General features: G+C 40.6%; 6 protein-coding genes across 9 annotated transcripts in view; 2 read left to right on the top strand and 4 right to left on the bottom strand.

Moving 5' to 3' along the window:
* LOC111339351 (uncharacterized) overlaps positions 1–9243 on the top strand; it is a 37996-nt gene extending 28753 nt beyond the window's left edge. For both annotated transcript variants that reach the window (XM_088725615.1, XM_088725616.1), the window contains 13 exons: positions 16–108; positions 568–651; positions 1252–1389; positions 1921–2088; positions 2750–2789; positions 2974–3074; positions 3277–3364; positions 3734–3928; positions 4512–4589; positions 4772–4839; positions 5242–5340; positions 5755–5803; positions 5902–9243. In XM_088725615.1, coding sequence (XP_088581741.1) covers positions 16–108; positions 568–651; positions 1252–1389; positions 1921–2088; positions 2750–2789; positions 2974–3074; positions 3277–3364; positions 3734–3928; positions 4512–4589; positions 4772–4839; positions 5242–5340; positions 5755–5803; positions 5902–8343 — 3643 coding nt within the window. In that variant the 3' untranslated portion in view covers positions 8344–9243. The remainder of the gene's footprint in view (positions 1–15; positions 109–567; positions 652–1251; positions 1390–1920; positions 2089–2749; positions 2790–2973; positions 3075–3276; positions 3365–3733; positions 3929–4511; positions 4590–4771; positions 4840–5241; positions 5341–5754; positions 5804–5901) is intronic.
* LOC111339366 (uncharacterized) lies at positions 9084–15317 on the bottom strand. Of its 2 annotated transcripts, none has more exons than XM_022946017.2 (5): positions 14939–15317; positions 12885–13348; positions 11554–12207; positions 10254–10507; positions 9084–9978 (listed from the first exon to the last, which is right to left on the bottom strand). In XM_022946017.2, the coding sequence occupies exons 1-5, from the start codon at positions 15205–15207 to the stop codon at positions 9934–9936; spliced, it is 1686 nt and encodes a 561-aa protein (XP_022801752.2). In that variant the 5' UTR covers positions 15208–15317; the 3' UTR covers positions 9084–9933. The 2 variants fall into 2 exon arrangements, with proteins under 2 accessions (XP_022801752.2, XP_088581747.1); XM_088725621.1 differs by having other exon boundaries at positions 14944–15082.
* A 38-nt stretch (positions 15318–15355) lies between these two features.
* The window catches only part of LOC111339367 (D-glutamate cyclase, mitochondrial-like), a 28463-nt gene continuing 15993 nt past the window's right edge, over positions 15356–27825 (top strand). For both annotated transcript variants that reach the window (XM_088725618.1, XM_088725617.1), the window contains exons 1-2: positions 15356–15697; positions 16301–16773. In XM_088725618.1, coding sequence (XP_088581744.1) covers positions 15468–15697; positions 16301–16773 — 703 coding nt within the window. In that variant the 5' untranslated portion in view covers positions 15356–15467. The remainder of the gene's footprint in view (positions 15698–16300; positions 16774–27825) is intronic.
* Positions 16804–21976, bottom strand: LOC148729371 (uncharacterized). The gene is made up of 2 exons (XM_088725619.1): positions 21501–21976; positions 16804–19541 (listed from the first exon to the last, which is right to left on the bottom strand). The coding sequence occupies exon 2, from the start codon at positions 19456–19458 to the stop codon at positions 17722–17724; it is 1737 nt and encodes a 578-aa protein (XP_088581745.1). The 5' UTR covers positions 19459–19541; positions 21501–21976; the 3' UTR covers positions 16804–17721.
* LOC148729372 (uncharacterized) lies at positions 22110–24594 on the bottom strand. The gene has a single exon (XM_088725623.1). It carries the CDS (start codon positions 24085–24087, stop codon positions 22636–22638), a length of 1452 nt encoding a protein of 483 aa, XP_088581749.1. The 5' UTR covers positions 24088–24594; the 3' UTR covers positions 22110–22635.
* On the bottom strand, positions 24733–27392 carry LOC148729373 (uncharacterized). The gene has a single exon (XM_088725622.1). It carries the CDS (start codon positions 26851–26853, stop codon positions 25336–25338), a length of 1518 nt encoding a protein of 505 aa, XP_088581748.1. The 5' UTR covers positions 26854–27392; the 3' UTR covers positions 24733–25335.

Here is a 27825-nt window from a genome sequence, read left to right on the forward strand (position 1 = left end):
TTCTCTGCCTGTCAGGGTGAAAGAACTGTCAAGCACATTCGGTCAACTAGACAAGGTGGAAAAAGTCAGGAAAGATTTGGAGAACGATGTTATGAGCCTCGAAACGAAGTATGTTGTGTCGTCTAATTTGAATTCTGCAATTATGAAAAAGAAAAAGAAAAATTCAACCGAGTACTCGCTGTTATTTGCTTGAGTTGATGTGATTCTGTCAAGATTGATATTTCACTGTTTTTGTTGTTGTTGTTTTTGCTGTTGTTTTTTGTCAGTGTGAGCATGTACGATTTTGTAACTGATAAATTTGATATTTTTCTGTTTTGTTTTTGTATTGTTTTTGTCAGTGTAAGCATGTGCAATTTTGTAAGTGATTAATTTGCTCAGGAGGTTTGACATTTCTATTCCAGTTTTTCTTGAGGCCCGGCTTTTCAAAAAGCTTATTAACACTTACTTGGCGGCCTAGCTTGACTATTGGGCTACCAGTTACATTGACAATAAGCCGAATAGGCTTTTGTAGCTCATCGTTAACGGAGTTGATCTGTTCATCTGCTACTCAAAATTTACCTTATTCAGGCTGGAGGAGAGCGAAAGCCAGAACCGAAGGTTAAGCCACAGTCTCAAACAGAAGGAAACGAAAATTGAAAGTTTAGAGAAACGGTAATAGGCAACTTTTTTTCAGTTCATAACAACCGTAAGTCTTATCTGAAATGATGGCGGGGTAGGTACTGTATCCACGGCCCATGCTTTCACGATTCCTGCAGAGACGGTCGTGAAGAAACTGTTCTAGCATTTGGAGAAATCACACCAGTTTTGCTGGAATGGGGTATTGTTTAGGGGACCATGCTTTGAACACATTTCGGTTTAGTATCGGAAAGCCAAAACCAAGGCTACCACAGGGGTGTTCAGAAGAAACAAAAACTTCTGTAAGCTCTAGGTGGAGCTAATGAGAACTCCAAGGAAAAACAAACGAGTGGCAAGTTTGGGTCTAGTTTTGACTCTGATTGGTAGAGGATATCACGAGTTTTTGTTGGTAGAGCGAAATTACCCCAGATTTCTAACACAAGATTTAATTTTTACTCGAGAGCTTTCCACTTGTGATGGTGCCTTAACCTCAATGGATTAGTGTTCCATCCAGGGATAGTAACAATACTCTTAGACAGTTCATACTTTAGTAACAGTAATCAGCTGCGGCAGATATACGAGTTAGCTCACATGCACACGTTTACCGTTAACCCCGCTGAATTTGTTTTACCACAGGATAGCGGAAATGGAGGTCAGTAGGGATGATAACAGTCACTCACTCAGTATGGCTCTGAAGCAGAAGGACAGCAAGATTGGCCTCTTAACGCAGAACGTACAGCAACAGGAAAGCGAGAACATGGCCTTGGAAGCTAAGTTAGTTCATTTTCAAATAAACAACTTGTACATGAACCAAACGGTTGGAAATTTAGGACTGAATTTGGAAAGGAAGCTAAAAGCTCGTGATTTAACCAGTTTTTAAAATGGGGTGACCTAGGCCATCTGATTTCCCATTCGGGATTTTAGAAATGAATGAAAAAAAAAAAATGAGGAAAAAAAACTGCATTGATCTTCTATTTTTCCAAAGAGAAACATTGGAAATCCTGCAGGAGTTGTTGTAGAATAAGATTCCTGTTTCCAAAACGTAGATAAAAACATCAGAAAAAATATGAATATGTGTGGCTCAGTGGTAGGGCGTCGGAGCGGGAATCCAAGGGTGTTCCGTTTCCTCACAAGGACTCAGAGAGTTGTGTTTGTTCCGCGCTCGTGACAAGACGATAAAACATCTTCCTTCAGTACTTCTTTAACCTGGACAAGGTGTCATGTAAACGAGACTTTATTTCCCAAAACACTTTCTTGGCTCGTTCGTGTTTCACCGCGATTCCCACCATCGTTTCTATTCCACAGATTAGAGGAAGTCACTGCTCAGGCAAATAAGTTCTCCAGGCTGATCGAGCAACGAGAGGAGCAGGTTAAAGGACTGAAAACGAGGCTTGAAGAGGCTGTCCATCAGAACAACAAGTTGACTCATGCTGCTGAGCTTAAGGATGACAAAATACAATCACTGGAGAAAAGGTGAGCTAGCTGGAAAACAAAAGCATTGTCCACTGGAGATCCTAGAAGGGAGCTTCTTAAAAGAAACTTATAGAAGCGTTCGTCAACAAGTTGGAATAGTTTGAAATTCTGTTCGAGTGGTTCTTAAAAATGAGTTGGCTAGTTATTAGTTGTTGCGGTTTGGAGCCCCCAAGCTGAGGTCATTTCGTAGTGTTCTTTCGCAAGACGCCTCCTTCCTGGTGTCTCAATCCTACTTTTTCTTTCTGTATCTTACTGATACCTCACACCGAAAAAGCCTCAACGCCTCCAATTGAAATGTGGTCTTTATGCGCGTTCATTTTGAAACAAGCTCCAGAGAACTTCCAAGTGTCGAAAACGTGCAAAAGCTGTCCTCACGATTTATTTTCTTGATTCGATTTTGCTATTACACTCCAGTTAACTCCTACTCACAACTCTCACGAAAACACACACCACGTCTCATTGTAAGCACGTGGAACAGCACCATATATGGGGTGATAAGACACGTGCTGCATACATGCGGTTTGGTTATGTAAGAGATAAACGAAATCACTTATATTTAAGATTAATAAATGTAACGTACAGTTCCCAACACAAGGTGTTTCGTATGGAAAGAAAATGAATTTTCAAACGCCTTTATTTTTCTTGTAATTTTGCCCTTCAGACTGGGAGCCTCTTCCAAAGAGCAGGTTCGACTAACAGAGGTAAGAATTAATCATCATTACAGCGTCATGTGACTATGAATTTATCAATGTAATGTCATGAACATATATGTTGATATCAACTACTAAGTTTGCCTTTGTTTGGAATGTAATCTAACTATGTGTATCCTTCTCAAAAAAGAGGAAAAGGGATATGTAAAGTTTCCCTTTGATTGGAATTCTGCAGATTGTCGAATCGTATGACAAAAAAGCTGAAAAGGATAAAGCTCAAAAAGGAAAGGGTGGATCCTCACAGACCATCATTTTTAAACCGGCGGACTCTACAAGGTAGGTGTTGCGTTATTAACCATAGAATCCAGAGAAGCGTTATTTTGTCATTTGAGTTAGATCCCAAGAGGTTTTTCATGTTCCGATCTACTTTTGCTTTTGTCCAAATTATATTGTATATCGTTTGTTATTGACAGGACTAATCTTACTCTGATCAGATTGTCATGTCTCATTACTAAAGGCTTTTTATTTGCATTTTAAGGTCCGGGCAGAACACTGTAGAGTTATTAGCAATCGCAGACAAAAGGATAGCAGAACTCAACGAGGAAATAAGAATGCTAGAAAAACAGGTAGATCGCGCGAACCTTGGAAGCACTCATTTTTTCAAAGTCACAAAGAAGGACTATTATCTTGTTATCTTGTAAAAGGAACACCGTCAATCTGGCTGATTTGTGGACGCCCTGAGTGTTCTTTGTGTCGTTTTACTTCTGTGGGCTCATGTGATGTTGGCGTGTGTTTGCACTCGAAAGGGCCCGAGTCTTTAATGGATCTTGAAAACAGAATTAACTTAACAAATAGCCAGTGGTTTATGTCCTTAATGTTTCGTCGTAGCTGTTTAACCAAGAGCAATCATCTCCAGTAGCTATATTATGATTCCTCCTCCTCCCTTTCCCCTCCCCCCCCCAAAAAAGGATGTTAATCTGTTATCTTTTTGTCAGAGCGCCAAGGTGACGGCTCAAAGCGAAGGAATGTCATCGAGAAATGCTCAGCTTGAGATTGAGAACGAATCACTCAGGAATGACTTACAGAACGCTAGAGCGGATTATACAGCTTTGCAGGTGGACATGAATGAATTCAGAGATTATTATCATCAACTGGATATCGCAGCTTCAAAGATGGGACACAGATGTGAGGTGGGTAACTATTGTGCTTTGTTTTGTTAGTTCTCCCCCTCCACTGGTAAGGCTTTGAGAGCAAAGTATACAGTGTTTGTGGGGATAGGACGGGGAGGGCTTTACCTAGGAGAAGTCTATGGGTTTCCCCCCTGAGAAATAAGGACGCGGAGGGCTTTACGTAAGAGAAGTCTATGGGTTTTCCCCTGAGAAATAAGGACACGGAGGGCTTTACGTAGGAGAAGTCTATGGGTTTTCCCCTGAGAAATAAGGAAGCGGAGGGGCTTTCATAGGGAGGATGTGTAGTACTTCCCATGATATTTTCTTGAAGAGCAAGGAGTGGGGACCTGGGTACTCACAGAAGTATGCGGTATTTCCTCCTTGTTTTCCCTGATGAACCAGAAGAGGCTCGCTTAAGGGTAGTACTGTGTTTACGTCATGGAGGCTTGAATAATGGTAAGGAGGAGATGGTATAATACGTGCTCCACCACTAGAAATAAGTATCAGATTTTCGATTGTGAATTTCCTGTTGTAGTGTGGATGGATTGTTAAAATAAAGGACAACTCGTAATTATTTTATGTGTACTTTTTTTGTGGGGAACAGATGCTGGGTCAGCTGAACGCCACTCTAGAAGAGGAAAACAAAGCACTGGTGGAACAAGTGAACAAACTCGTGGAACAGGTCAATACCACATTAATATCTCATTTTTGTGTCCTTTGGTACTCTGGTGCCTCTTGTCATTTAGAGTTTACATGGGTGTGACATGCAAATCTCTCAGCCCTAACTGTAGAGATAAGAAGGCTTTAGTAAGGGGCGCTAATTCACAGAGATTTGTTTGATAATCCGTTTTGCCCCCCCATTAGAATCAAGATCTTCTGGTTAAGTCGTTGGAAGACAAAGATCAGTTCATGGACGACGAGAGAGCTTTCTCGTAAGTACACAGTTACTGTTCAGTCTTGTGTTACAGAAGTATGTTTCCCTTTTTTATCAATCATCTTGCACAAGATAACACTGTAGAAAATATTTTTCAAGAAAGGTCTGCTCGAATGGGATACAGTTTTGTTTTCCTGAGAGTCTCAGTGTTTATAGAGACACAATTGTCAAAATTTCATCCCGAGCGCGATACATTTTAAGTTTTTCAGGGCCTCATGATTACTTATCAGCTAATCACAATCGTCGTTAGAGCAAGAGAAACCGCGGGTGTATGACAATCGTATTTGTAAACAAACTGAACTGAGTTGTGTCTGTTTGTGCTGCGTCCTCTCGGTTATGTTTTATTGTTAGGTGGTTCTGCGTGAAAGCTGTCTTGTTAATCGTTAATTTTGTTTTACAGAGATCGAATCTACGCTTTGCAACGTCAGAAAGAACGCCTCGAGGAACAAGTTGACTTGGCGAATAAAGCGCTGGCAGAAAGCGCGGCTAAACCTAAAAAGTAAGATAAAAACAAAGTTGTTGATATGCCGAAAAAGAAAGATTTATAATCATGATTTGTAGCATGTTTGTTGTTCTGTGTGATGTTTTCATACCACTTTAGGATTAAGATCCCTTCTCTAATTATATTCTCGTAGCCTAAGGAATCTCCTTGTTAAAGGATCAGATAAGATAAGATAATTTATTTTATGTCGAAAAAAATACACAGAGGGTGGTCTCCCAATCCCCCGAGCCAGAGACTCATGATAAAAGTGTTTGACAAAAAGCTAAAATTGTAAAAGCTAAAATAGTAATAACACCAATCAAATTAGGAATAATATACATCTCTCTATCTATACACTGTAAATATCAGCCCAGCCTTGGCTTCTGGCAACAACTTCATCAAAACTGATGTTTCTTCTCGTTTGTTTTTTAGAAAGCCTAACTTCCTTGCGAGAGTGATGATGAAGGCTGGATTGAAAAAGGCAAGAAAGAACTTGATTAATTCGAGAAACATTTCACTCTTTTCGGTATTCTGATTTTCTTTCGACTTACCAAGGTTTATCTTGCTTTTCCTTTTTAGAAGAAAGATGACATTTCCCAGAAGAAACGTCACAGTGTTCAACTTCTCCGAATGGACAACAGTCAACACCTTGAGGAGTTTGACACAAGCACGTTAGTTGCCACGCCTGTAAGCAGACGTGATGAAACGGGCAGCGAAGACTCACGGGAAAGCTCTGCTTCCGGGGATTCGAGAGCAGTAACCAAGAGTTTGTTGAATTCCAGCTTAATTAGTGCACAGTCCGATGTTGTTCTCAGACGACAGAAAGATGGATTCGTGTCCCCCTACATCAGCACGCCTGTTTTACCTCGAGCGGAAGAACCAGACACCATACGTCTCCGTTCCGCCACCCACGACGTGTCTGCTTTCCGTGCGCGTCACGTTCGTTCCGAGGTATTCAATGACAGCGACTGGTCACCTGGGAGACTTAGTCGCCCGCGAAGCATGGACGCTTTGGACAAGGTGCCAAGTAGCTCGTCGACTCTGACACCCAATGATGTTGACTCGGGTGATGGACTTCCGGACGGTGATGTAGCTGGATCTTCGGGTAAAGTCTTGAAGCAGCCAGGGATGAGGCATCTTAAACCGAATGCTTCTCCGTCAGGGATGAGGAAGCATCACTGGACTCGCAGTAGCCCGAACATCTCTCCAATTGCTCCTCGAAAGGAGCATCCAGTGTCGCTTGAACCATTGGCTCCCTCCCCACCTTCTAATTCCATGCAGAGAATGTCAAGTCCTCGCTCTTCTCCAATTCTCGCCCGAAAGTTGGAAGAGAAACCAACTCCTCGGACTCCGCAGCGTAGCCCAATCTTGGGGCGGAAAGAAAGTAATGCGCTGTCTCCTTCCCAAAAAGACGCACGACGGGCGAGCATGCCCACCACGCATTACACTCAAAATCTGGACACCATACCAGTTCGAGAACGAACTGTAGAACCAACCAAAAGTAAAGTTTCTGTGCAAGTGATTGCTTCCACGAACACGCCTAATGGTTCGTCTCCGTCACTTTCTAATAAGCCTGTCTCATCTCCTTTTCAAGAAGATCAGGTGAAGAGAGTTACTGTGGAAAGGAGAGAAAACAGCCCGCGGACACGAGAAGGGGCACTGGTATTTAATGGTGGAGTAACCAGTCCTTTTCAAGAAAGGGAGCGAAATTTTGGCGCCGACAAACGAGAGGAACTTACTTCGTCCACACCTCGTGGATTTCAGCGGCAGGAGAGCCTTAGAGGCGATAAGAACGTTGTGAAGGGTATGGAACCCTCCAGGAACTATAGCACATTGCCTTCTCGTGCTAAACACACGCGAGAAAGGAGCGCCAGCGGTGACCAGAATGGTGGTAAAACAACTGAATCCTCAAGGAACTATAATGCTGTTCCCATCCATGTTCAGCATGTTAGAGAAAAGAGCTCAGATGAGGACATGAGCGATGGCCCAAGGGTTATTCATGTGAATGACTTACCCAGTCGGGACACCAGAGAAAGGAGCCTTAGTGCCGACAAAAATGAAGGAGTCAGGGCATCAAAGCGGCAAGGTACCATATTTGCAGCTTCAACTGCACCACCCCGGCAAAGTGTCCCAATCACAGCGCATTATGTTACAAGTGGAACTATAACTCAGAGCGAGGCGTCACCCAGCGCGGCAGTAAGTACTGCTGGGGCTGGAACGTCAGTTTACACCGATTTGAATTCAACTCCGGTGGTTTCTCGCGGGAACCGTGCGGAAGTCAGTTCGTCATCGGTATTCGCCATTGTGCGGGATAAACGTGGGGATGAACACGTACTACCCGTGTCAAACAATACACCGCCTTCACGCGATTCGACGACGCCTTCTCGCGATCACACTACTCCGTCACGAGCCAGCGCCACGTCTGATTCTCGATTGTTGTCGAATAGCAGTACTGCGGTACTGAGAAATACGGTTAGAGCTGCTACCGATATGTCGTCACGGTATGGTGCGGCACCCTCGCCGCGCAACGTTGTCCCCTCGAACCCTGTGGAATTGAAGCCATCTGCGAACGAACAAAGAGACGAGAACAGGAATGACACCAAGGTACTCGTTTCTTCGGCAACAATTCAAGAAACCACTAAACAAAACGTTTCCAGCGTGCGAGCGCGGATTCTTGATATTGAACACACATCTCCGACCGACAGCGGCAGTAGAGCATCAACGTATGTGTCGCCTTCGTCCCAGACTCTAGGTAAAGACGACGACGACGATGATGCTAGGTCTGCTTCGTCGCATCACAGCCGAGACTGCTCACCGGCACTGAAAAAAGTACGCAAGGCCAGGAAGGCGGCAAAGGAAAGAGAAATATTTATGGACTCTCCTCCTGCTCCGCCAGACGATTCGTCGACGGCGTCAGGTCGAGGGTCAGGCGCGGAGGAGAGGGTACGGACGAGATCTGTCGGGTCAAACCAAGGAGATGGGAAGAAATCCTCGGTTTGGTTGGAGTATGGGTGTGTGTGATGGCTGATTCGTTTAAGTTGTAATGAAGTGGTTATTTATTGATGTTTATTGTGATAGCCAATAGCAAATAATTAGCCTTATCGTTATCCTTATCGGATGTACATTTCCAAGCAGACTACTCGCTTAATGGTAAACGGTCCCTTACAATAGGTCGCGCAAGAGAAATGTTCACTCGATCAGGTTTGAGCTAGCTCTTGCCATAGTTTTTTTGAGTACAAAAAAGGAAAAAAATTGCGTTTCAAAAGCTTTATATAAAAGGGGTACAAAGGGAACTAGCCAGCCATAATCTGGCATGCTGTATCTATATAATAGTGGAACAATACCAAAAATGTAAGGTAGTAACCAGTCCATGTAATGACGTGAGTTTAGATTACTCATAGGCTGTCTAGTGAGCGTATCTTGTGAAGTTCCTTGATCAAAATAATGTTTATAATGTGTATATTGACCGTTATCTACTCCCCAGATCTTTTCTTACTTTTATAGAGTGGGTGATCTGGGTATTAGTTTGCCTTTATCCTTTGTACAGTTTTCAAGTAGTTGTTCATAAAGTTGCCTTTCCCTACATGAAAATGTATTTATGATTAGTTTTCTCAATGTACGTGAATAATCTAACATGATTACCAAGTGTCAAGTAGTCTATTTTTGGATGACGAACGTAAACGAGACTGTAAATCAACTGTTCGCTTTTATGAATTCCTCACCATCCAGTTACGATAAAGAAAAAGTAGATGTGGATGAACTTCTTTGAAAATGTTCATATTGTTTTATTTATATAGGTATTTAATAGCATCGCTGTCCAAGAAATAATTTATAAAATGAACGTTTCTTCGAATGGTAAATTTCTGACCTCTTTGCTGATCACGTTTGTAATTCAACGAATAAAGGTTTGGAGTTACATCTTTTTTGTTTCACTTTCTCGTTTTCTCATTATTCCAAACAACAGCCATAATTATACTTACATGTAGACCGTAACGGGGGATGCTGTAGGGCCTTAAATAGTTACGTAATTATTTCATTTTATTTTGCCACACAAACATTACCAAACATGAAAATTCAAAATAAAGTAAAGGATCTTCCTAGTCACTGTATTTCTTAGAATAAGTGCCCACCCCCAGACCATAATTTCCTTATATCCCTACAAAGTAGGCTACAAGGGAAACACTTTCTATTGCTAATTTGTTTATAGACTGTTAAGCTTCATTTATAGTGGAATCAGTACAGGAGAATAATTTCTTTTATTTTCCAGTTATTTCTATTTCTCTATGCTTGCAGAGATCCTTTATGAGTATTAACTTAGCGCAGCAATAGGACAAAAATCAAGATTGCAAGCACCCCCCTTAATTAAGCTCCCCTTCCCTCCATTAAGTGTGTGACGTGTGAGATCAATGTATGTTTTTTCTAATTTGATGCACGAAGACACTAAATGATAAGAACTTCCCCTTCACCCCTCCCCCCCCCAAAACAAAACAAAACAAAACAAAAACAAACACCAAAACGAAACCTGTTTGGTTTTGAAGAAATAAAAAACATACAACGATGTTCGTCAGCATGGAATTAACAAACACTCAAGGGAAATTGTTCCTTGAATCTTCAGCTGCCTTCAATGCAGTCAAGAATCTGGTGACACATTTTGTCCTGAAATTAAAAAGATAATGAATCATAGGTCAGATCAAGAGAGCAGTGAAGCCACTTTTTCTTACTTTTCCTACTCCTCTGCCATGAGAGAAGTCCCCATCCACCCCTTACCAAATGATTAACTCAAAGCAGGAATTTTCTTAAAAATGAGTTGCATGATGCTGGCAATTTTTTTAAACTAGTCATTACTGTGAAAAATTAATTAAGAAAAATAACTAATAGCAAAACACCACTTGTTTTGTCTGCATCCATCCAATACAGAGGAAAGTTCTTACTTGTTCAGTGTTGCTTACAAAGAACTGCCCAACTTCAAAGACTTCTCTTTTACCAATACCATGCCGTAAGTATCGTGAGTGAATTGGACAGTTGTTCAGGACATATAAGGCAGCAGAAAGACCCAATGCAGCTGTCCGCATAGAGTTGATAACCATTACATGACTAAACACTGAACTGCAATCACCAATTGGTGATGCCTCTTGTCTGTTGGTGGTGATTTTTACTGACACTATTCCATTTTGAAAGCTACAAACTAAACAAATTAGAAAATTTTATTCAAATTACTGGTGATCTTTTACTGACACTATTCCATTTCAAAGCTACAAATTAAAAGAAAAAAATACATTAAAGTTTAAATACAAACAGGGAGGGCAGCAGAGGCAGGACAAAATAACTGAAACTTAAGTTGGGTTGAAAACCAGTTGTCAGTTCTTTGATGTGGGTCTGGAGATACACTAAATGAGTTGAAACTCAATTCTCTGCTCGAAATGGAAATGGGAAGGGGGAGGGGAGCAGATAACTGCCTCCTGGTTAGGTCAAGTTGGTAGAGCGCAGGACTGTTGTGCGGGAGGTCGAGGGTTCAAGTCCCGGCTGGACCAACACTCAGGGTCTTAAAATAACTGAGGAGAATGTGCTACCTTTCTATAATATCAAGAAATGGATAGATATTCTAGTCCTCTTGGATAAGGACGAATAAACCGTAGGCCCTGTCTCCTGCAGGGCTAGAGGTAGGAGACGTTAATTTCCCACGCACATGATCACTGTGTGGTGGATGTCCTCCCCTGGGATGGAATCGGTGGGTATATCTGCTGAAGATGGGCTGTCTTGCCCTTTGCAGATTAGACATATAGATTTTTAGATTTAGATTGGTGGTCTTTAGAGCCCTTGCAGCCCTCCAAGCAATCACTAGTGACCCCAACTCATAGACTGGCCATTAGGACTCAAACCCAGATTTCAGAACCCAAACTTCTGGGATATCCTACAGGACTGGTATTTTTCTTTTTGGTAAGAATTCTCCTCTTACAGTAGGTCTCCATTTCTTCAAAATTTAATCTTAATCTAATTCTTAAAATAAATCTTACAGTAGGTCTCCATTTCATAGTACCTTTCATAATTATGCCAAGCACCACTGAAAGTTACACTTCAAGAGTTTACAACAAACTGAACTTGAAATTTGTGAAATGGGAATATTCTTACTACCAAACCAACTAGTCAAGGCTAAAACGAGGTATTGTGAAGAATGAGCAATTACACTAGAGTTTTTATTTTGTTTCAATCTTTAATCAAACATTAACATACCTTCCTCCAATAATTTGTCCACCAAGCCAACTCGAAAGGTCCTTTTAGATCCACTATCATTGTTGCTAGCCTGTGTTGTCATTTGTAAAGCTATCACTGTATCCAGTTTGTGATTTACATTCCCAGTAGAAAGTCTGTCCTTCACATCCTTACTGTCTTCCATTGTAACAATGTGCACATCTTTTTCAGAGATTCCCTGGGAGGCATTAGCTGTCACACAGTCATGAATTACTTGTGAATTGTGTTCTGTGATAATGGTTATCTTTTTCTTCACTGCCTGAAGTGCTTTGACCAAAGTGATAACTCCTTGGAGACCATCTGCAGTAGTCAGTTCAGAGGAAGGAATGATTTCCTCATGAAGAATGCCTATAACAACAGATGGAGCATGGGACAATCTTCCCACAATCTTCAGGAAATCAGAATCATAGACATCTCCTTCAAAACCACTCTGACCTCCCAATAATTTATTCAGCTTTTCCACTTTTTTAAATGCAGTTTCAGAGCAAACAGAAGCCAGAAACGGTTGCTCTGCCAAAGTAATAAGCTTGGGTTGTTCATCTCCATGTTCTGGTTTATTGACTCTAAAGTATTCTTCCAAAGTGGTGTCACATATGAACATTGAGCCAGGCTGATGACTAAAAGACAGTGGTAGTTCTGTAGAAATGGAGAGACATTAAAAAGGTCAAAATTACCCGGCCCTCAGGTTTCGAAGAACAAGAAAAAAGATTATTTTGTCCAGTACTGTCAATAGCATGGTGAATAAACTCACACTGTATCTAAATGGCAATCGATCAATAGCAAGAACTAAAAGCTTATTTTTCAGATTCCAAATTACTACTGGTACATGTCTGGTCAAAACAAATGAATTTTGCACCAGAATCTTCTTTGAATATGGAAAGTTTTAATCCTGTTTCACCAAACTAGAAATTCTGCAAAAAACTGAATGATCTTTACTTGCAAGTAAAATCACATAAAATTGGATTAAAAAATGGTAGTAGTTCACCAAACATGCACTTAATGAAACAAAATATAAGACTGAAATTGTCAGTAAGGGAAATTATCATTCTTTATATCTATTCAACCCATTAACTCAAAATTAATTGGATGTGATTTAGAACTCTCCCCTTTTGCTGCTATATATTCCCACGAATAATTGAGTTAAGAGAATTTTGTAAAATTCATATCTTGAAGTTTGTAATTAATCACTTCAGTATTTTCCTTGCTAATTAATATATCACTTGAAGTGGAAAGGACAGAAGAATCATGTTAATAATTTGTAGTAGTTTAAGTGTCAAAATTAAAAGAAAACCTTCTAGCCTGACATCACTTACTTGCTGATCTTACCGACACTGACGATGTTACGCCACAAGCCCAAAACACAGGTATCAGATCACCCACATCAGAAGAATCTCCAAAGTTTACTACATTAACATCATCTATACCTATCACAGATGGATCACCAATATGTACTGGGGCTCCATGCACTGCATCATAGACAGCTGTGACAATGACTGCTTTTTCAACCAATTCTCTGGGAATTGGTCGCATTGAAACAACCATGGGGCAGTGAAATGGCCCAACAGACAAACACGGAATGTTAGTTGTGAACATTGACACATTGCGCTTTTGGACCACATGCTGCAATTCAATGCCAGCTTTCATCAGTGCGTCTTCAAAGGAAAAGCTGCATCCCAGATAAAAGGAAACATAGTCGTCCAGTGGATAACTGGTTAGTTCCCTAATTTTCTTGGTGACATTTCCTTTCTCAGACACCCAGTACATTGGAAGATCAGTTCTAAAAGTTTTGGATAAGAAGAATTAGAATATGGAGACATGCGGAATGTGATTTACGTGAGTTTTTATCAAGGGTTAGGTATAGGGTTCTTGAATAGACACTTCTTTTTGCAGGAGAGCTTTTTGCAGCCAAATGATGTTCCATGACTCTGTGAAGAATGAAAGGTGAAGTAGCATACTCAAAGGCTATCCAGTTGCTTCCAATTGAAAGTTGATGTCAGTACCAGTTTATAAATTTGATTAGCTTGAGTTTAGCTTTGAGTATCTTTGCCAGAACTAGATATTCTTAAATCTTAGAATCAGAAAAGCAGATGTTGTCTGCATTGCATTTTCAGACCTACTAAGCCATTAGAACACAGGGCAATTGTATGATAAATTGGTCTTGTTTCTCTAGTTTTTCTGAACCACCAGTTCATTTTTTTGAACTGGGGGCATGCATGTATCTGCAACAGTAAATAAGGCAAATATGGTACTAGGTATCATAAAGCGGTCCATCGGAATTAATAGTCAGTACGTGTTTTCGCAGCTCTATAAGTCACTGGTCAGGCCCATACTGGAGTATATGCGGCTCCTGTTTGGAATCCGTATTCGATTAAGGATATTATGGCTCTAGAAAAGGTTCAGTGAAGTGCTTCGCAACTAGCTTTAAGGCAGAAATGTGGCGAAATGAGTTACAAACACCATTGTAACTAACTAAAATGGCAAACACTAGAAAAGTGGAAAGAATTTCTATCTCTGGTTCAATGTTATAAGATAGTTTTTGGTATTGATCACCTCTCTTTCCCAGATTTCTTCACGTTTGCCAATAAGCATACAAGAGCTAACCACGACTATAAACTTTACCTGAAAAGAGCGGTTTGTAATTGTTACAAATATTATTTCTTCATTCCCATAGTGGGGAAATGGAATAGCTTGCCAGGATACATTGTACATGCTGAATCATTGTTTGTTTTTAAGAGTAGACTTAAATTTTATTTGAATATTTATTGAATATTTATTGAATCTGTAGCCATAAATAAATTTTATCTTTTGTATCTTTTTAGTTAGGGAAATTGTTTTTATACAGGGCTAACCTCACGATTTTCCCTTTTCAGGATGTATTTTTTTTGTATTCGCGTTAATTGTAACTTCCTGAATAATTGTTATGTTATATGTTAATGTTTGACCCTTTCACCATAACGATCCCCATTGCAACTCTCCTCGCTGTCTGCCAAACATTTCTTCTGAAGTCAGTAGTGAGAATTTGGTACCTGCATCTTAACCTTTTTTACTCTCAGGAGTGACCAAAACACAATTTCTACTTACGGTATCGATCAATACAAATTCAAGTGATAACTTAGGAATAAAAATATATTAGCATTTGATCCAACACCAAATTCTCAGAAAAAACTTGTAGAAGATGTATGGCAAGCGGTAAGGAGAATTTTCATTGAGATACTGGGAATGAGAGTTGTCTTCAGGAAAAAATATGTCTTGGTCACTCCTGTAGGAGTAGTTTTTTCAAGGACAGCTCGTTCCTATTACACGAATGACCCCCAAAATGTAAACAAATACGTAAAATATTAACAAGGGCACGAAGCTTTTTTCATACCTTACATCAGAATTCTGGGCGAGATACCCAGCAGATAGTTCACCAGGTCTGCTTTTGTACATCAACGGACATGGAGCTTTGTTTAAATTGCAGAACCGTTCAAATTCATCGGCCAATGCAGCTGGAAGAATAGCCAAATTTGTCTGAACATGTCGCATACAAAATCCTGATGTTGATTTTCCCTCGTAATATGGATTTGTGCGAAATTGATGCCTAGCTTTCGATGCTGGCCAAGAAGTTACATTCTCGTTTTCTTCCAAAGCAGGCATTGCTCCTTTAAATTTCTTTTGCACAAAGAAGAAGTAAATTTAAAGGACACGTAGTCGCTTCGTTACTTGATAAAGATTACGTGACTAAAAGAGCTATGTCACATGCTAGACATGTGAGAGACGTTCCCAGGCTTCACGTGACGATATAGGCAACTTCGCTGTTTTGTTTCACGCAGTCCTCAGCACTGCACATAGAAAAGAAAATCAGGGCTCTTTTCGTAGGGACAAGATTTCCACCTAAATTGTTTTACAGATTTTTGATGCTTTGCAAAGTTAAGAACATGGCGAGTAGCGTTATGGCGGCAAGAGCTCTGAGTGCAGCCGCATCATTTCAAGGTCGGATACATGCACATGTGATCGTGGTTCCATCGACTAACGCAGATCAATACGAGAAATTTTGTAAGTTAAACAAGTCTTGTAGTCCTTTACTTCAGCGCAGTACACCTGGAGATACAGCAGTGAAGCCTCTAATACGTGATTCGGACATCAGGTATGAACAAATTGCTTTTCTAATGCGAAAGTAATCATTCCCGACAAGGCTTCTGGAGGCCATGCGCCCGGAAATTCGAAGTCAAAGCGAATGTAAGTTGCAAAATTGTCAGAAATTAGTTTCTAGGTCTCAAGATCTATATATGTACACTGGGTGAAGGTCAAATAAAATAATTCACCCGAATTATGATTATAAATGACCACAGTAATTGCACGTGTTGTAAGCTTTTCTGTGCTTTCGCCCCATGCCCTCGCGCGGCTGGCTCCTCGCTTTGGGGGCTACCGTTGAAATCGTTTTTTAAACTCATGATTTTGTGCGTGTTTTCGCTCTTAATCAGCTTTACGTGTAGCCGTTTTTTTAAGCTTGCATGATTTTGTGCGTGTTTTCACTCATAATCAGCTTACGTGTAGCCGTACTCTCCTCTCCCTTCCCTTTCTCCTCGGGGAGGGAGGAAAATGGGAGGTTGGCATATAAAGAATATTCTGAGGTATTCAAAGATGCCAAATACAGTTCACTTTATTTGAGAATCTGGGATGTGGAATGATTTCTTTGCCCCTCTAATTGCTGTAGCTCGCCTTGATTTGATTTTAAAATTATTTCCAGAACACTGCTACCTCTCTACCATGTCCTGAAAAAGGGCCATGAAGTCGACCGTGTTACAAATTTGACGCAATTTCCTTGGAACGATATGGTAGCGTTTTACATTGCCTCTATAAGCTATCACATCGATAGCGAACTCAAGACAGTGGGAATTCTTGATGAAAGTGAAGTAAATATGAGAACAATACCTCACTATAAGACAAATATCAAGTGTAAAGAGGCCGGACCCTTCAGTTGTCCCCTGGTGGTTTGTATGTTTCCCATACCTAGACGACTTTTGGAAAGGACTGTAGCTGTTACATCCCGTTTGGAGAGTGTAATTGGAACACCGGTACATATCGGGGATCCTTACGTGATTGGGATAAAAGACATTACCAAACCACACTTTGGCAATGCATTTGAAGTGGATATTGATACTGTCGTTCCATTTTTCTGGCCTTCCAGCTTAACGGCTCATGCGGCTGTAGAATCCGCCGGTAAGTAGTTAGTATGAGCTGGTTAGTAAATCTACTTAATTTCATTTAATTTCATCCTCAAGATAGGAGCTCAAGATGTGAAAAGTCGCGAGCTCATCTGTTCAGTGCATGTTTTAGCTTAGCCTTGATTGCGTAAATTAAAACTAATTGATAAATAAATGAATAAAACGATAAATAGTTACATCAATGAATGACATGAGTGATAGCAGTGGTACATCCACTGGATGGTCCACGGAGTTTTGTTTTTGTCGCGGACGAAACATCGGAGGACACGATTAAAAAAAAAAAAAACTCCTCAATTCGCGCACGTTAGTCATTTGAAAATCGATCCTAGGCCGTGCGAATGCTCGGTATTTTCTTTGTGAAAACCATGGCTGCCATCTTTGATTTCTACAGTAATGGAAACCTGATAAGAGAAAGAAACTAGTACCAAGGGGGCGAACGACGATCAGAAGGAAAGAGAAGGGAGGGGTATGGCAATAGAAATTCGCATTTCCCCGCCTCCCTCCTTCCCCCATCGTCCACTCTTACTCGAAATCAGATATGGATGGTCGAATGAACGATAGTAAGCTTGAAGCTTTAACTCACCTTACTAAAACGCCTGCACTGCAGGGTACGCGACAGTGGAGGACTATCAAAATGTGGAAATGTCGATAAATGTGTCAGTTTTTCGGTGAGTTGATATTGTTATGGATATTGTCACAGTTCAAAGTTTGAGTTATTCACAGACGTAATGACCTCAGCTGAAACGATGCAATTTATACAGGTTTCTCCTTACTCGTGGTTTTACCGTATTTTTTTTTCGGGTGGAATAGGTGTTATATGTTTCGTAAACTACGTAGCGTATCTTACTATCATCCTGTATCGAACATATTAATCGCAATATTACGACTTTTGGTAATTGACAACTTATAGCATAGATGTGACTACCCCGAAATTTGTATCGCTTCAAGATGTTTCCGAATTGGCGTTGTCATTGTCCGAGGTGAAAATTTGGCCTTCTTCTGTAATGGATGAACTGTTTTCGTTGGAGAGTAGGTTCGTCAGAAAATAGATTCGCTCTTTCAGCGTGTCCTCTTCAGTTTTAAATCCATAGTTTGATGCAATCTGCAAGGCGTTTTCGGCTGTTTCTTTGGCCAATTGATAGAAACCTTGACGATAATACTGATCCGAACGATTCTTACAAACATGCATGCGTGGTCCAATTGCGAGGGTGTCACCCACTTCGTACAAGACATGGTCCAGGTGGCCTTGTGCATCTTTGATATCTTCCGTAGTGACATGTATGTTGTTTATCTCATTTCGGGCGGCAGTCGATATGCAGTCGAGGCGGACAGCTGCTATCCCTAAGCTGCAGAATGTCAGTTTCTTTTGCCTGACTCTCAAACGGGAATCCCTCTGAGAATAAGCAATTGCGAGCTCAAAGTCACGTATTGCATTTTGTCGCGCATGTTTTCGTACCTGCGCATGTCCTTCGTCGACCGGGATCGTGCTCGTTACAATCGTCCAAAGTAATCCACGGTTGTAATGTAACTCAGCCATGTCCTCTGGGGAATCGTGGTGTTTCAAGAAGTCTTCGCTGCGTTCCAAATATTCAAAGAGAGTTTGAATCTTCTTAATTTTCTGGTACATGTGCATATTCAGTTCTATCAGGAGAAAATACGTTCTTGCTATTAAAATATTCGAATTTTTCAGTTCACAGTATTTGCCGAGTGCACTAACTGAGGTTAGAAAGAGCTTACTTTTTTTAAATTTTTTGTGGTACATAAAGGAAACTCCTTGTTCGATCACAAGGGATAATTCCAAGTCAGCATATTCTTTCTCTCCACAAAGGCGGGAGTACAGTGAAAATAAAAAATCTGTTTCTTCAGATTTTCTATCATTTTGCTGAAATTCAAGTTTTTTCAGCAGTTGTTCACATTTTGTATCGCGTGTATACTCCTTTTGTCTAACGTGGCTGCTTTTATGCTCCATGCAGTGTTTGAGCAAGACTTTGACCAAACGCTTGTGTGCTTGAAAATGTCCCCCATCTTGCAGAATCTCCAGTCGTTTCATGAGTCGCTCGCATTGCGGCCCATTAAGATATCCCCGTTTTTGAATCAGCGGTATAGATGGCTCTATACTTAAAGGCTCCATGCTCACGTCCTGGTTTTCTGGCTTCGCTGGCATAATATCTTCTATCTCTAATATACCATTATCGCTAAGCACTTGATTGGAACATATTGCTTTCTGTTCTTCTTCGTGTTCCCCAGTGATGACATTGGTTTTCCCTGTTTTAGAACAATGTTCGCAGTTACTCTGCTTTCGCATAACAGTTGACTGGCTTACTATCGCCATAGCACAGTCGGTAATGGCCAGCTTAAGGGTGTTTCCCATTATGTCCCATTTTGCTTCGGCATCACTCTCACGAAGGGATTGCTGTCCTTGACTTGTCCATGATAGATGTGCACATTGAAAGCTCGATTGGCGGACACTTTGATGAACTTTGCTTTGCTGCACTTCGGAAGAACAATGCTGAAGTGCTACAGCTGAAGTATGTGGATGTTTGCTCGACAACTGATACGAGCTTGACGTGGGTGAGAGATTTTCACGTTGATTAAATATAAGAGTCTTTGCGGCAGTTCCAGTTTCATTCAGTGTTTCTTCCACTTCGTTGTGTATTAAATCCCTTGGGCACTGTGCCATATGCTTGATTGATCAATAGAAAGTGTTGTGAACTCGAATTGAAATCTCCAGATAAAATGAAAGGCTTCTATCACTTCGTGAAGCTGGAAGTCAAGAAAATGAGGTTCAAGATTACTTGTAAGTGCAATTTTCCGTTGAGGCAGCTATTCACTGCTTATTTTAAAGTATGAGACGTTATTATCCAACTACACCTAGACGAGTACAAATAACGCCATAGACGAATACAAATATTACGCGGTATTTGTACTCGTCTATTGTGGTACCGGTTAAACAGGTTTTCTCGCATCGCGCAAGCGAAGAATTGGATTGTAGTTACGAAAAAAAAAAGCAAGTGGCGGACAATTTGAATCATATTTCCGACGACGAAGAGTCAAAATGGCTGGCAAATATAGGTCCAAGTTAATTAGATGAATCGAACGAAGAAAAACAGCTTGACGACCAGAAAATTTCTTCATTTAATCATAGTTAATACACGAGACACAACAACGCGCTAATTCCGTTCCGCTTCGCATACTTCTGTCACGCACTCCCCGTAAATAAAATCCGCGAAATTTGCCCGCACTGAAATAACAATTCGGCGTGTTGGATAATAAATAACTTATTAGACCTTTTGTTGTGTAGTATCGCTGACTATTTTTACTCGTTATTTGTATTGTGACTCGCCCTACGGGCTCGTCAAAATACGGCACAACTCGAAAAAATACTCCAGCGATACTACACAACAAAACGTCTAATAAGATATTTATAGTATACACACCATAAGCCTCAGCCGCGCTCTGATCACGTGGATATCGATCCCATCATTGCTAATCAGCCAATTACAATCGTCTTTGGAACAAGGAAAAAAAAAAGTGGTTGTCTATTAAGAGTAAATGTCAGTAAAAATCAGAGAAATCGCGGACACAGCTCAAAATTCAATTTCGCCCATACTTTGTCCATTGGTAGGCTTTAGTCTCATACAAAGTTGAAATGGTAAATTGGCCACCGTTACGATTATAAAAGCTGACGTTTCGAGCGTTAGCCCGTCGTCATTCGCTCCGACGAAGGGCTAACGCTCGAAACGTCAGCTTTTATAATCGTAACGGTGGCCAATTTACCATTTCAACTTTGTTGATATATTCAAATTATTTCCTTACCCCCAGCGACGCAGCCCCGAACAGTTTGTTTAGAAACTATCAGCCTTTATTCATTTAGTCCCCTCTACTAACTATGGTCCCATACATATTACAGCAATTGCCCATTTGTTAAAATTCTCGCTTGTATAGGAGAAATCTACTTGAAACGGTTTACAATATTTTCTTGAACAAAACCTTTGAAATTGTCATAATTCGTGGCGCTGTCGAGTCAGTTCACCGTAAGTTTTAAATTAGTTTCACACTAATCCTATTTGTGTGATGCTTCTGCAATTGATTGGCAGCACAACCAACTCATAACCTTTCCTTAAAAGTAAAATTGGTACAAGGGTCTATCAGTATAGAAAGTATGAGCGAAATCGATTTTTTTGGCTGTGTCCGCGATTTTGATGATTATATCTGATTTTTACTGACAGTGCTTCTTAAATCGTTTTTATTTTGGCCAACGAGCTCTGAAACATTTCGAAATTTAAGTGTGTCGAAATTGATGCGAGACGCATGAAGATGTGCGAAGCAGCATAGTTCGCTCTAGATAGGCCCACAACACAGAAACACGTCCCGATATTTTCAAGCCGTTTTATGTTACGAAAAAGGTAGCTCAAACGGCGCAAGTAGGTCTTTTGTCTGATAGAAATAGATCAAATCGAACTGCGGCATCAAATCCGTTTTTTCTTAGTTCTTAATACATTCTCTCGAGACTCTTTCAAAGCTCAGATCTTAGAGCTTTGCTTTATGAAGAGCCATATGATAATGCGAACCCCGATCGACTTATGATCTTTTGAACCGCATCTTTCATTCTTTCTTTATAATGAAACTTCCGCTTATTTGAGTTCGCACATTCGAAAACGTCTGCACAGACATGAGTTTGCTTGGACAGGGAAAATGTATAAGAAAACACAGTTATCGTACCTTTAACGCAAGTTTGTGTCTTCCAAGGCGGTTCTGGTGTTTGGTTAAGCCTTAAAGTATTATAATACTCGCAGAAAACTGGACAAGTAAAACTTGTAAACAAGAACTTTCGAACCAGCATGTGTCATTTTTCTGCACGCACCAATTACGAGAGTGTGGCAAATTATCAACATATTTTAAAGTAATTTTTTGCACCACAGAAAATCAATTGTCCGTAAAGGTAGACAAACACCATAGGAATGAACAAAAAGAAAAAAACAAAAACGAAAAACCCCATACTGTTCCCCTTTCTTTCTTGAAAAAGAAAGCGTCTATTTTAAGTAGCGTATGTGGTTACTCAAGCAAATTCTCATGTGATGGTGTTATTTACAACCCTTTTTTTGCTGTCATCTGTAGTTTTCAAATATGGATTAAAATCCTTTTCTTTGTTTATAATTTCCCGTTAGAATTCTCAGCAGGAATCTTTTACGTCTCATCGAGACGAGTTCTGTGAATATGGATTTGCATTTTAGACCGATTAGGGCAATTTGCTTGAAATGTAATCATTAGTGGCGTTGTTTGTACCTTTTCAACTTATTTGGTTTGCTAGGCCTTTTTGAAAACTCAATCTCGAGAAAGGGTACTAGACATTTATTTACAGCTAAAATTATGATAATGAGAATTTCTACGTATACAAAAGTTAGATTCGCCACTGAGGAGAAATCCTTTCAGCTAACAACAACTTTAAAGAACTTTACACAAGCAGTCTATTGTACAGTTTTCAAGTTGTGAAAGTTAACCACATGCAAAGCGCGTGATATTCATGTTTTTGGTTAATTAGATCAAGTGTGTCACACCTTAAATTTTCAAGCAATGACTTACTTTTTCCTGTTTGCAAATTTGACATTCCTAAACAACTAGTCTTTTGAAGGAAAGTTACGGTGTTCATTTCTCGGAACTCGAAGTTCATGGATCCGTCGAAAGAGATTAAAACAAAAAGCATGGGAATATGCAAACACTACAGATCATTCTTAAGTTTTGTGAAATGAGATGAGAAGCACACTTCTTATAACTCTTCTACGATTGCTTGTGAGCTTTTATGACAAATTTGAAAGAAAAATAAATAACGAAACCACCTTTTCACATTTACATGAGGTTAGTCTTTTCTAATTGAACATTTCTGATCCGTTTCACTAGCGCTTGCTTCACCGCTGCCATCACGGCTGGAGGCTTCGGACTCGCTACTAAAAGGAGGCTTTATTCTTTCTCTGTGTGGAAGATCGCGGCAGAGTTGATCAAGGAAGTCGATGCGCTCTTGAAGCGAAGATAGTTCGGTGCTGAATTTATGAGACTCGGCAAGTTTCAATGCCTTCTCGGCGGTTTCCTTGGCAAGTGGGTACATTGCCTCTCCCTGTCGATAATATTGATCGGAACGAGTTTTCAAAATCTGCACTCGCGTACCTCGAGGAATATCATCAGCCAATTGGTCCTCCAAAATATCCAGATGCTTTACTGCATCTGCAATATCTTGTGGGGGAATAACTTTAATTTGAGTTCGTGCGACAGTTGATGTGCAATCCAGTAACACAGTTGCCACTCGTAGATGCCCATATATTTGCTTTTTAACTCGTACCCTCTCTCTGGGATCCTTCTTGCCCGCCTCAATCGTCTTTTCGAAGTACTCTCTTACAGTCCTCTGAAGGTCGTTTCTCGCCTTCGCATTTCTCTCATCATACGGGATCTTGCTCATATAGGCCAAATAAAGTGAACCATAGTTGTAATAAATCTCTGCCCAGTCCTCCGGCGACTCATGATTTTGTAGTAAATATTCGGCTTTCTCGAGGCATCGGAGGAGAGGCTGAAGTTTTCTGCCATTTTTATGTCTACAGACTTGTACGAACCCATAGAAGGCTCGCGCTAATAAAACATTCGGATTGCAAAGCTTAGAGGGAGAGCTTGAGCCAATTTTTATCGCCCGAGAGAAAAGCCGCTTGCTTTCCTTAAGGGATTTTTTCTGGTAAGAAAACGCTACTCCACGTTCTATTATCATTGCCAATTGCATGTCAGTGTCGCCTTTACGCTCAAAATGTTCCATGTAGGAAGTAACCATACGATCGTGTTTTTCGAACCGTCCATTGTCTTGTAAATCTACAAGTCTCTCCATAATTTCCTCGCATTGTTCTCCGCTGAGATAGCCTGTTGTTTTGATTAAGGGCAACTGCGGTTCGATGTCGTCAACAACCGAGGTGAGAAGTTCGCCGCCTTGTAATTCATCGAACGCTTGTATTCGGTTCCCAAATTTATCCGTGTGTCGCTCGCCGCATTCGTCATCCTTCAGTCTGCTGTCACATTGAAGTCCGTCTTCGGTGCAGCAGAGATTACGGTTCACTTGTTCAACGTTCGACTGGCCAATTAAAACGACACTGTAGTTTGCGAGGCTTAAGTTCATAGTGTTTCGGTCAGTGTCGACTTTAGTTTGAGCGATAACGGAGGTTGAATCTTCCCGATGAAAACTGAATAGCAAGCCCTCCACATCATGAAAAGATGGCTGTCCACGGTCTGTGAGCTGTTTTGAAAATTCATCTGCGAGGTCATGTCTACAATCCATCTCTGTCTGAGCTTCTTAGTACGTTGACGGCGTCAATTTCAAGATAAAACCTCTTCGACCTTTTTCCTTGTGTTTATAATTATTTATTTGGTTCAGCTATGATATGCGCCAGGCTTACAAGTACTCACATGATCAACTAGACTCCAGATATTTCTCAGTGATGTTTCCTCGAGAAAGTGAAACTGGCTATTCTTCATCAAATACTCTTAGAAAGTTCCTCGATTGTATATTGATCTGCATGCCAGCCAGAGTTTTAAATCTCCTCGATAGAAGGACTTGAGTTTAAGAGACTTCTGTGAGTAAGCTTGAATGCAGCGACCTTATTGTCTACCAGAAGAACAAAATATTGTTGCATCAGAGAGGTGAACTAATAATATTCTTTATTTGCATGAAAGCTGAGCCTCGAAAGAATAGACTGCGTAAGTCTAATTGGGAAAGTCCCTTTGTATTTTTGGTTTTTGTACTTTGTTCTTCCGGTTTCATTATTTGCATGTCGAATTGATTACACAGTAAAATATTTCTGCATGTTTTGTCTGACATTTCTGACAGTTAGTATCCACCATTGATCGACGTACATGAAAAGGATAGGTTGGTCTAAGAAGTCACAGTTTCAAAGCAGAAACTGCTTCAATTCAAGGACACCAGAAAGTTAATCCATTTTTAATTTACAATCGTACCTTTTTACAATTTTCTTTTACAAGGGTGCCATTAACGAATAATTGATTTCATTTGTCTTAAAATTACGCTCGCTAGAGCTGATGACACCAAAATGGCCACCAGTCGCTCAGTTTCCTAGCTGTGTTTTCGAGTGTTAAACCAGCTAAAGTTGGTTACAAGAATTTCCTGCCGGTTTACTATTCTATATTTCTCAATAAACCTCAGGGGCACAAAACTAATGTTTATCTGGTTCAAAACCACATCAACCAAGGTTTCCTCCTTAATTAAATGCAACTATATCATCTCATCTATTTTCTTTTATCTTTCATGAAAACTGCATGGCGTAAGAGTAAATATCATTTAAACTAGTATCACAATTTGGGCTTAAAATATCCAAACTTTCACTATTAATTTGTGCTGTACAAACAGAATTTCCTCGTTGAATTAATTGAATTATCAGTATTCGGAACGGGTCATGGCACGAAGGGGCTATGATTGTAGATTGGAGTCGAGGTTCTTCGATAAGCATGATCGAGCTTTATTGTCTTAACATGCGCATCCTTCATCCCGACAAGTTTCATTAATCTGCCTTTATCCTGAGTTCGACCCACTAGCACTGTAAGTGGCTTCGCTGCCTGAAGCTTCGAGTTCTTCCGTGAAAACCAGGTGAGAGAGAAGTTTTTCTTTAAATAACTCGATCATCTCTTGTAGAGTGTTTAATTCGGTGTCAAATTTGTGGAGGGAAGCGAACCTGAAAGCCTCCGCGACTGTTTCTTTGGCCAGGTTGTATGATCCCTGACGGTAGAACTGATCTGATCGAGTTTTCAAGAGCTGTATCCATGTACTCGTGGGGATATCATTACCAAGTTTGAACTGAACAATATCCAGGTGTTCTTTAGCTTGTTTGATGTCGCTGGTTGGAATGGTTTTCTCTTGAATCCGCGCAGCAGTTGAACAGCAATCAAGGAGTATTGCTGCAAGTTTGATGTGCGCGTACCTTTCTCTTTTAATCCGAACTCTAAGTCGATGGTCTTGTTGACTGAAATTGAGAGCTTTCTCCAAAGAGCATCTGGCATTATTCCGCGTGGCGTTACGAGCACGAGCATTTCTTGTGTCATCTGCTATCAAGCTCATGTAATCCAGCCATAAACAGCCATAGGTGTAGTATAGGTCAGCCCAGTCCTCGGGGGAGTCGTACTGCTGCAAGAGATGTTCGCTGCGCCGAAGATATTCAAACAGCAGGGTTAATTTTAATTTTCTGTACTTTTCTTCTCTCCTCATGTGAGCAGCAAGTACATAGAAGGCTCTTGCAGATATGACGTCGCCATATGAAGCTTGACCATTGAGGTCAGATTGCGTGACTGAAATAAGCATTTTCTTTGCTGATTTGGGTTTGTTTTCGTACGAGAGGGCCACTGCTTGTTCTATCTTCAAGATTAGAACCATGTCAGCATTTTTTGTTTCTTCATAATAATGAATTTTCTCCGTGGCAAGGCGCTTGTGTTGGACAAACATTCCGTTGTCTTGACAAAGCTCGAGCGTTTTGAGGATTCGCTCGCCCTCGCTGTGCTTTCCACTAAAATCACCTTGTACCTTGATTGAGGCCATCGGCAGTTCGACACTTGCAATACTCGTTTTACCCTGGTCAGTGTCTTCCATTTCTTCTTTTTCGCTTAAAGGCTGAACTTGGCAGTCCAGCTCTCGTTTTGCTGTCTGGTATTGGTTCAGGGTGCAGTTTCCTTCCTTAGGACCGCTGTCTGATTTAACCTCGCCTTTGTTGAAAACCTGTACAAGACATTCAACTTTTTCTGTCACTCCCTTTTGCAGCTCACTTTGAATCTTGTCAGAGTGGGTTTCTTTCGGACCATTCTCGCTCTGAAGCCTGTCTCTGTCGCAGTAGAGATTGCTGCTTACTTGCTGTATGTTTGACTGGCCAACCAGAATGACGCTACAATCGGCGAGTGTAACGTTCAGAGTGACAAATTTTGCGCGAGCGATAATCGAAGGTTTAGGAAGAAACTTCGATGACAAGCCTTCCCCATCATAAGGAGATTGCTGTTTTTGGTGTGTGTGTTCTCTAGAGAGATCTTTAACGGGGCTAGATGCCATTTCTGTCCTTGCTTTGTTGTTAGTCGACGATGTTATTTTGAAGGTTCTGCCTCTCTGATTTCGGGGCTTGTTCTCTTGCTTGGCTGTTTCTTTCGGCTCACTAGTTCCAACTTTGAGAATCTTAAAGATTGCATTAATTTAAGCGCTGGTGAAAGTTTTTTCGAGTTGTGGCCGAGAAGTGAAATCTTCACCGACGGAATCCAGCGAAAAAAGCTTTACACTGGTATAATATTCACGCATTTTATTAGCAATTTGAGCCTTTTAAAACAATATTCATCTCGTATTCAAAAGGGGAAGTCCCTTTACATGTAGGGTCTTTAAATTTCCGTCTTAAAGCCGTCACGTGAGTCATCAGGCATGCCGGAGATATCCTTAAATGTCCGAGCAAAGAAAAAGGAATTGCAAAAACAAAGGGGAAAAAAATCCAATCCTTTATCTTGAACTTGATGTAAATTGCGCGACAGATTCAAACCAAGTAGCCTTGTGATATCAATTTGCTGTTTCGTGAACGCGCTCTCATTGCAACTATAGTTTCCTTCGCTGCAAATTCTGCGAAACCCTTAAACTGCAGTCGAATGAAGGCTATCTTACCAATTAACAATTTCTTAGAGATGAAGCCGACAGCGGAATTTTGTACCGATGGAATCTTTCGAAAAATATCAGACGTATCATTGTCACGCAATTTATAAGCAATGAATCTTTAATCCTTTCATCCCTAAGAATGACTGACATCTAAATTCTCCTAGCAATATCACCCCTGAATTACTCATCAAGGTCACGAGAATAAAAGATATGATAATCAACTAAAGAAGCTCTTGATTGTTAAACTAGTTCTTGATGTCAGTAGATTAGGAAATGTGTGTAGAAAAGTATGCTAAATATGTTTACTGATAATAGGGTGTATAAGGTTAAACAACATTTTCTTGTATCCGAAGGCGAAGTCTGTTCACACGAAGTGGCTTTAAATTTCCG

The sequence above is a fragment of the Stylophora pistillata genome, chromosome 6, assembly GCF_964205215.1.
Source record: "Stylophora pistillata chromosome 6, jaStyPist1.2, whole genome shotgun sequence".
NCBI lineage: Eukaryota > Metazoa > Cnidaria > Anthozoa > Scleractinia > Pocilloporidae > Stylophora > Stylophora pistillata.

Bases quoted from the DNA above. Each gene is read 5' to 3' on its own strand.
- LOC148729372 (XM_088725623.1), bottom strand. From the start codon at position 24,087: ATGGATTGTAGACATGACCTCGCAGATGAATTTTCAAAACAGCTCACA.
- LOC111339366 (XM_022946017.2), bottom strand. From the start codon at position 15,207: ATGCCTGCTTTGGAAGAAAACGAGAATGTAACTTCTTGGCCAGCATCG. The intron at 12,208-12,884 runs GTAAGTGATGTC...CCATTTCTACAG, and splicing joins AGTGTCGGTAAGATCAGCAA to AACTACCACTGTCTTTTAGT. The intron at 9,979-10,253 runs GTAAGAACTTTC...TTTTAATTTCAG, and splicing joins TTGTAAGCAACACTGAACAA to GACAAAATGTGTCACCAGAT.
- LOC148729373 (XM_088725622.1), bottom strand. From the start codon at position 26,853: ATGGCATCTAGCCCCGTTAAAGATCTCTCTAGAGAACACACACACCAA.
- LOC148729371 (XM_088725619.1), bottom strand. From the start codon at position 19,458: ATGGCACAGTGCCCAAGGGATTTAATACACAACGAAGTGGAAGAAACA.